The sequence below is a fragment of the Propithecus coquereli genome, unplaced genomic scaffold, assembly GCF_000956105.1.
Source record: "Propithecus coquereli isolate 6110/MARCELLA unplaced genomic scaffold, Pcoq_1.0 Scaffold5, whole genome shotgun sequence".
In the NCBI taxonomy this organism is placed as follows: domain Eukaryota; kingdom Metazoa; phylum Chordata; class Mammalia; order Primates; family Indriidae; genus Propithecus; species Propithecus coquereli.
The window spans coordinates 1373082-1382377 of NW_012150840.1; the positions used below are offsets into that span (position 1 = coordinate 1373082).

The 9296-nt window shown below is 33.9% G+C and overlaps 1 protein-coding gene across 1 annotated transcript in view; it reads left to right on the forward strand.

Moving 5' to 3' along the window:
* The window catches only part of PCNXL4 (pecanex-like 4 (Drosophila)), a 20167-nt gene extending 11404 nt beyond the window's left edge, over positions 1–8763 (forward strand). The window contains exons 6-10 of the mRNA XM_012656241.1: positions 1238–1601; positions 4464–4567; positions 6619–7661; positions 8020–8206; positions 8512–8763. Coding sequence (XP_012511695.1) covers positions 1238–1601; positions 4464–4567; positions 6619–7661; positions 8020–8206; positions 8512–8763 — 1950 coding nt within the window. The remainder of the gene's footprint in view (positions 1–1237; positions 1602–4463; positions 4568–6618; positions 7662–8019; positions 8207–8511) is intronic.
* The last annotated feature ends 533 nt before the right edge of the window (positions 8764–9296 follow it).

The following is a 9296-nucleotide window of genomic DNA, read 5'->3' on the forward strand; positions in this document are numbered from 1 at the left end:
AGGCATGTGCCACCATGCCCGGCTAATTTTTTCTATATGTTTTTAGTTGTCCAGCCAATTTCTTTCTATTTTTAGTAGAGACGGGGTCTCGCTCTTGCTTAGGCTGGTTTCGAACTCCTGAGCTCGAACAATCCGCCTGCCTCGGCCTCCCAGAGTGCTAGGACTATAGGCATGAGCCACCGCGCCCAGCCAAGAGTGGATATCTTATGAGTAAAGCATTCAGTCTTTCTCTATTTAGTATGATGTCTGTCTTTTTACCATTAAATATAGTATCAGCTAAGGATTTTTTGTATATGCTTTTATCAGGTTGAGGAAGTTTCCTTTATTACTCAGTTAAGTGTTTTTATCATGAAGGGTGTTGGATTTTGTCAAATGCTTTTTCTGTGTCTATTAAAATAATCATGTAGTTTTAATCCTTTAGTGTATTAACATGGCATAATAGGTTAATTGACTTTTGGTTATTAAAACAACCTTGCTTTCCTGGAATAAATCCCACTTGGTCATGGTGTATAATCCTTTTTATGTGTTGCAGAATTTGGTTGGCTAGTATTTTGTCTGTCATCTATATTCATAAAATGTGTGTGTGTGTGTGTATGTGTATCAGTATCTGTAGTTTTCTTTTCTTGTGATGTCATTGTCCGGTTTAGGTATCAGGGTAGCTCCAGTCGCATAAAATGTGTTAGAAAGTATTCCATACTCTTCTCTTTTCTGGAAGAGTTGGTAAAGGATTGGTATTGATTATTCTTAAATGTTTTGTAGTATTCAATATTTATCTTAAATGTTTTATATTGATAGTATGCAGTATTTTGCAGTACTGAAGCCATCTGAATCTCAGCTTTTCTTTGTGGGTAGTTTTTAAATTATTAATTCTGTCTCTTGTTATAGGTCTATTCAGATGTTTTATTTCTTCTTGAGCCGGTTTCAGTAATATGTGTCTTTCTAGGAACTTGTCTGTTTCTTCTGCATTATCTAATCTATTGTCATACAGTTCAGCCTTAAGGTACACTGTCAGTTTTCCTTGGTGTCTCTTTATTTTCTTTTCACGAAAGCCCAAACTTTAAAATTTGGTCTTATTTATTAATTGTGACATTGTAGAAAATTATACCAAAGAATATAAGGGCTTTTTCTTTGAAAATATTAGAATAATAATGAAATTATTATATAGTTTTTCTTATGTGATCTTGAGAATTTGTGAAGTCTTTAAGAAAAAATAAAATTCATTTTTATATCTTTGCAGGTTGGTATCATACGTGATCGTTTGATTCAGTTCATCTCTAAATTGCAGTTTGCTGTGACTTTACTTTTGGCATCATGGACAGAGAAAAAACAACGTCGAAAAACAACTACCACTTTATGCATACTCAACATTGTCTTTTCTCCATTTGTGTTGATCTTCATAGTTTTTTCTACACTACTCTCTTCTCCGTTACTACCCCTCTTCACCCTACCTGTGTTCTTGGTGGGGTTTCCCCGACCTATTCAGAGTTGGCCAGGAGCAGTGGGCACTACAGCCTGTGTATGTGCAGATACAGTGTACTACTATCAGATGGTCCCCAGGTTGACTGCTGCACTGCAAACTGCAATGGCAGCTGGAAGTTTAGGTAAGTAAATGGGTTGTGCTTGTGAAATCCTCACTAATGTATTTAAAGTGAAAAAGAAAAAGGAACACACAGAAAAACAATCTTTTGAACCAACCATAAAACAGCATAACAACCATAACACTTTGATGTGTAGGCAGAAACACTAAATGTGAAATAGAAGTATATTTCCTGCTCCTTTTTTTGAGGTAAACAAAGTTATAAAAATACTAAAGGAAAATTTCATTAAGGTGATTTGATGATGTTTAAATGCATTTTCTTGAATAAATTCAGATTATAGTTCCATTGAAACATGAAAACACCTTTCCCCAAGATTTTCATGAATTTATAATGAGTTCATGTCAAGTAGATGTAACAGTTTAGATCCATAAAGAGTGAAAGCTAGCTTTTACTCTTTATGCATCTAATAATATCAGACTGAAGAGTGTTTGAAAGTTTTGTTGCTACCTCACTAGTTATTGTATAGAGATTTAAGCAGTCAGACAAGGTTACTGTGCAAGATAACATAAAAACTTTAGTCAAAGATCCCAAAGTGAAGTACTATGCAAATATTAGCAAGAAAATAGATTTTTGATGGGAATGAACTAATTTTATGAGTTTTAATGCTTTTATTGCATAGTAATGGTAAATTTCAACAGTAATATACTTCTCTAGGTTGATTTTAGATAAGGTACAAGCTGATGACAATAGTGTGTCATCTCCTACCATATGTTTTAGCCATTAAAACTTGTTTTAGAAGTGGTAGATGAGCTGGGCGCGGTCGCTTACGCCTGTAATCCTAGCACTCTGGGAGGCCCAGGTGGGAGGATCACTCAAGGTCAGGAGTTCAAGATCAGCCTGAGAAAGAATGAGACCCCGTCTCTACTAAAAATAGAAAGAAATTGGCTGGACAACTAAAAATATGAAAAAATTAGCCGGGCATGGTGGCGCATGCCTGTAGTCCCAGCTACTCGGGAGGCTGAGGCAGTAGGATTGCCTGAGCCCAGGAGTTTGAGGTTGCTGTGAGCTAGGCTGACACCACGGCACTCTAGCCTGGGCAACAGAGCAAGACTCTGTCTCAAAAAACAAAAACAAAAAAAGAAGTGGTAGATGACTTCCTGGCAAATTGATTCTAGGCAGAGTAGCAATTTAAGGTTAGAATTTTAATAAAATCCTTACTTGGATTGAACCTTTCTACTTATCTATTATGTGAGATAATTTAGGGAAAAAAATTATTTTTATAGTATAAATTTTTCATGAGTAACCATTTTTATTTCTTGAAGGAAATATTCTACACTTTTAATAATTTTATCCAGTTCTAATTAATTTTCATCATATAATGCTGTCCTACTTTTTAAAATGCCTGTGGGGTTAAACTCATATCAGAAATAGTAATAAGGTAAAAATTATATATTATCAAATCGATTACACTCAACCAGGAAGTGTGTTATAAAGTATTTTCTGGTGGGAAAAAAAGCAAGGAGATAACATTTCACTCACATCCAATTGGCAAAAATGTACAAGTTTGACACTATTAAGTTTTGCTAGGGCATGGGGAACAAGAACTTTCAAACTCTAGTAGAAGGGAATATAAAGTCATACAACCACCTTAAAGAAGTAGATAGTCTGTAGTAAAGATATACATATTCCATGGCTCAGGAATTTCAATTTTAGATTCCATGATCCAGTGATTCCAATTCTAGAGAAACTCTAGTACATGTGCTTTGGGGGTCCTCAAGACCAATCCCAGATTTGATTATTCACTAGGAGAACTCAGGGTTAAGATTTATTACAGCAAAAGGATACAGAACAAAATCAGGAAAGAGAAAAGTCACATGGGGTAGAGGAGACCAGGTCAAGCTTCCAGGTGGAGTTACACAGAATGTACTTAATTCCCCAGCAACAAGTTGTGATATGTGTTATATGTTGACTGTCAGAGAAGCACATTTGAGACTCAATGCCCAGGGATTTTATTGTGGGCTGGTCGTGTAGGCACCCTCTGCCTATCACATGCCAATATGCTGGACTCCCAAAAGGAAAGCACGTGTTCAGAATATACTGTATTGTTTGCATAAACAGATATGATGAGAGACTCTTGGCAGGTAGGGTGGTTCCCAGATGCCAGCCAAGGGCCAATCTTGTAAGCAGGCCTTTTGAAGAATAGCAGTCAGTCCTGCTATGTTAACTCTTTTCTGTACCACATGTTGTACAAACAGGCTTGCAAAAAGATAATTTATGCAGCATTATTTATAATAGTGAAAAATTAGAAACATCTGAAATGTTTATCAACCAGGAAATGAATACTCAAATTCAACTATATTTATATAGTGAATTCTTGACAGCAGTTATAATGAGTGAACTTTAGCTGTTTGCAGTAAATATGGGCATGGTGTAGGCAGAAAGACTACAGTATTGAGAGGAAAAACTAAGCTTTAAAAGTATCTGTACAGTGTGGTAGCATTTTTTTAAATTTTCAAAACCATAAAACACTTTTATATATTTATATGCATGTATATAAAAATATCCAAAATGTTTAACATCATTAATGTGAAATTGGCTTTTCTATGTTTTATACTTTTCCTAATATGCTTAACATGTATTTAAGATTTTATATAACAGTTTCTAATTTGTTGTTTTTCTGGAAAATATACCCTTCAGTTTTTATGTATTATCGCCTGTAGACGTCTCTTCCAAACTGCCTTGTAAAATGCTGAATTTAATGCCTCCTGCTACACAATGAATAGTTATTTCTGTTCTTGACCAAATGAGGGGTAGAAGGAATCATGAATCAGTTCTAGATGTGTTACCAGTTTTGAAGATTCACATGGCAAAATAAAAGAAGCTTGAAAAATGGTTTTCTTCTTTTTATTTCTTAATTTGTTGTAGGTCTTCTCTCACCTGGGTCTCATTACTTGGGCCGTTTTCAGGATCGTTTAATATGGATAATGATTCTAGAATGTGGTTATACTTACTGCTGTATTAACATTAAGGTCAGCCTGCATTTGAAACTTCTCTAGTATTTTTATAGTACATATGTGAAATTTTAACCTTTATGTACACTCAAACACTTAATAGCTCAATTTGAAAGAAGAGTATGTTTTTAATTACCTGTGAAAACATCTTTTAAAAGTATAGTTCAAAAAGCACATATTGATAGGTAGACTAATGTTGATTATATAATAGAGCACAGTAACAAAATATATCTTCTTCCTTTTCTTCCAGTCCTATTCATTTTATCCCTGTCTAGCTGAGATCTCAAAAGTGTGAATCAGTAATTTATTTTATTTTATTTTTTTTGAGTCAAGGTCTTGCTTTGTTGCCCAGGGTAAAGTTCAGTGGCGAAATATCATAGCTCACAGCAGCTTCATACTTCTGGGTTCAAACAATCCTCCTGCCTTGGCCTCCAAAAGTGCTAGAATTCAGGCATGAGCCACCATGCCCAGCCTGAATCAGTAATATTTTTTAACTACTATATGAAATAAACAGTCTCAACTTAATAAAAACTGTCTCTGACCCCACTGCTCCTACCTGCTATACCTTATTTCTCTCCTTACTTGAAGAGCAAAATGCCTTACTAGAGATGTTTATTATCATATCTCCAATTTCATTTCTCCCATTCTATTTTCAATTTACTCTAGGTTTTTTACTCGTTACTCCACCAAAAGTGCTCTTGTTAAGGTCACCATGACTGCCACATTGCTAAAGCCAAGGATCGACTCTCAGACCTACTTATAAGCAGCATTTGACAGAGTTGATCTCTTCTCTTCACTTGTTTCATAGGTTGCTCCTTGTCAGCCTACTTTTATGGTTCCTTCTCTTTTCTTTGACCTCTTAATATCAGAGTGGCCCAGAGCCTAATAGTTCTTGGTGACAACTCTATCCTCCAAGAATACTGGAGTCATATTTGACTCCTTTTTTGTTTCTATATGCCACATCCAGTCTAACAAGTATAGGTCTTTTGTGCTCTGTGACATACGTGGTTTAAAAATATATTTTTTTGGTGGCAGTCTTTTTTCTTTCTTTTTTTTTAAGACAAGCTGGGTTAGGCTACACCGTCTATTAAGATTTACATAACACTTTAAAGTTCACAAGATTTACTTAATCTAATCTTCCCAACCCTATGTGCTAGGATTATTTTTCTTTGAAAGAGAAAGAAAAGGAATCTCACAGGGTCTTAGATGACCTACTCAAGGTATTTGCCTGTAGCTGGTAGAAACATGACTTAAAAACAGGTTTTGAGGGCTCAGATAGTTTTCTTAAAAATATATAAATAAATAAGCAATAATAATAATAATAATAATAAACAGTAGCTTGGTACATCCTCTTCAAGTTATTCCTTTTAAGGAAGTACTCAAAATGTGTTTAAAATTCACATAATAACCTATTTATAATATTCCTTTATTCAACATATATTTTGTGCATACCCACTATGTAACAGGTACTGGTTTAGGTACTGGGGATATCATAGTAAGCTAAAGAAAGCTGCTTTATTGAGTTTATATTGTAATTGGAGGACACAGACAGTAATCAAATAAATAAATCTGTATTATTATGTTGTCATAAAAATACTGGAACAGGAGAATGATAAATTCTGGCACATCCATACAATAGAATAATGTTATTAGTCTCATATGAAGTAGGGTAGAAAGGATACAAAACTACTGTACATAGTGTGTAATTCCAATTTTGCTTTTTTTCTTGCAAAAAATTTTAAAAGTTTTTAATGTATGCTTCAGCCTTGACTATAGATATAGTCTTTTAAAATTATGTTCATACTTAATAAGTTTGTTTGCCCAATTTCTAGTGAAATCTTTATAATATCTTTTAAAATAGTAGTATCATTATTTTTAATCTCTTTATCCAACATCAAATGTGTTAAGTGCCACTAAGTTTAAGTTAGGATGTAGTTCTTGAGTTAAAGAAATTTTTTTGTCATTTTCCATATTTTTATGATGAGAATCTATGGGCATTTATAGGACTAGTTACTGTATTCTCTGTAACCAATGATCATAAACTCAAGTACTTTTTATTTCCTTTTTAGGGGTTAGAATTGCAAGAAACATCCTGTCATACTGCAGAAGCTCGCAGAGTTGATGAAGTTTTTGAAAGTGCTTTTGAACAAGAAGAATACACAAAAGTTTGTTCCCTTAATGAACACTTTGGAAATGTCTTGACACCCTGTACTGTTTTGCCTGTGAAACTATATTCTGATGCCAGGAGTGTTCTATCTGGCATAATCGATTCTCATGAAAACTTAATGGAATTTAAAGGTGACCTTGTTAAAGTACTTGTGTGGATACTTATTCATTATTGCTCCAAAAGGCCTAGCATGGAGGAGAATGTTCACAAAACTGAAAATAAAGGGCAAGCACCTCTACTAATCTTGCCTGCTTTGAACACTTCACCATATTCCAAATCCCTAGAAGACTCAGATAGTTTAAATTCAGAAACTTTTGATGACTGGTCTGATGATGATATTTTTGATGATGAACCAACTATCAAAAAAGAAAAAGAAGAAAAAGATCAGCTGAAAGATTTTCCAGGTACAAATTTCCCTATTCCAGGATCAATAGTAGAATCACAAAGGGTTGGTGATCATTCTACAGGCACAGTTCCTGAAAACAATCTCTACAAAGCAGTTATACTAGGATACCCTGCTATTGACAAAGGAAAACAAGAAGACATAGCATATATCCCTCTCATGCAGTTTAGTTGTTCACATTCTCACTTATTAAGCTTACCCAAGGAGTGGAGGTCTGCCTGTATACCTAATTCCAAAATGAAGGAGATGAGCTCATTATTTCCAGAAGACTGGTACCAATTTGTTGTAAGGCAACTGGAATGTTTTCATTCAGAAGAAAAGGCCTCAAATGTACTGGAAGAAGTTGCAAAGGACAAAGTTTTAAAAGACTTTTATGTTCATACTGTAATGACTTGTTATTTTAGTCTATTTGGAATAGACAATATGATTCCTAGTCCTGGTCTTATACTGAGTGTTTACAGTGGTGTTTTGCCTTGGTCTGTTGCCTTGGATTGGCTCACAGAAAAACCGGAACTGTTCCAACTAGCACTGAAAGCATTCAGGTAACTAATTTTGATTATATATAAGTTGTTACATTGGCAGGAAAATGTTGATTTTTTTTTTAATCACCTAGAAGAAGAAAGTCCTTCATTTCTAATTTTTTTTACATTATTTTCTTAAAAATGAAAAGAAATGCTTAGTATGTATTATATCAGGAGTACATTTGTTTATATGGAGAACCTATTTTTCATATGGTTCACTGGATTTTTTCACTTTAACCGTATCATTTCACCCTCAACATTTTATCTGAATTATGTGTAATTTCAGTTCAATGTCTTAAAACCATTTATTGACAAAATCTGTTTCATCTATGAAGTCGATAGAAAATATTCTAAAATTCTTTGGTTATCCATTTCGTAGGTATACTCTGAAACTAATGATTGATAAAGCAAGTTTAGGCCCAATAGAAGACTTTAAAGAACTGACCAGCTTCCTTGAAGAATATGAAAGTGACTGGTACATTGGTTCGGTATCTGATGAAAAGTGGAAGGAAGCAATTTTACAAGAAAAGCCATACCTGTTTTCTCTGGGGTATGATCCTAGTATGGTAAGGTTAAAAATGTTTTTAAACATTTTTACACATTAATCTTAAAGAATGGAAATCAGTTATAAAGTATTTGAACTAAGTGATAGATGACATAACATTCTAGTTGCTGATATATTAATTATAGTTAAGGCATGTGTAATCATAACTTTAGAGGTGGTTCTTGATTCTGAATCTGAGTTTTGATATTGGTAGAAAGTTTGCCTAAATGCAATGAGATTTTTCTCTAAATTTTTAAATAAAATAGAAAGCCTGAATGTAATCTCTTTTCTTTATCTCCTCCTCCCCTGCCCTTTTATACTTTAAAGGGAGTTTACACTGGAAGAGTACTTACCCTTCAAGAATTATTGATCCAAGTTGGGAAGTTAAATGCTGAAGCTGTTAGAGGTCAGTGGGCCAATCTTTCATGGGAATTGCTTTATGCCACAAACGATGATGAGGAACGTTATAGTATACAAGCTCATCCACTACTTTTAAGAAACCTTACTATACAAGCGGCAGATCCTCCCCTGGGATATCCGATTTATTCTTCAAAACCTCTCCATATACGTTTATATTAGAGCCTACTTTGACTTGTGATGTAATGTCATCAAATGAAGTATTTATATTTTTCATCATAGAAAAGTTAGCAATGTGATTCCTGTGACTTCACTGGACTTTTCCCTGCCCCATTCAGATGCCTGAGAAAAGCTAAGCTCCTTAAACTTGATTCTTGAGACATCTTAATGGTTTAAAACATCTTTGTCTAATGTAAAAGTTAGAACTAGTTGGCCAATATTTGTGCCTTCTGGATTGTAATAGGCTTTGGTAAATATGATAAAACATTTGTATATTAGATAATGATTTTTTAATGTTTTCTTCAATGTGTGATAGTTGAGTTATCTTGCAAAAGTCAACAGCTATGTAATTTTTACATACTTAGAAGATATACATGTCAATGTTTTTAAGTGATGATAGTGGATCCTATTGAAGGGTAACATAATGTATATATATTTATTTGAAATATAATTAATTTTTATGGCATTTTCAAATGTGCTGTTTTACTTTAACATTTAACGTGGTCTGAATATTTTTATATATTTGTTTTCTTTTC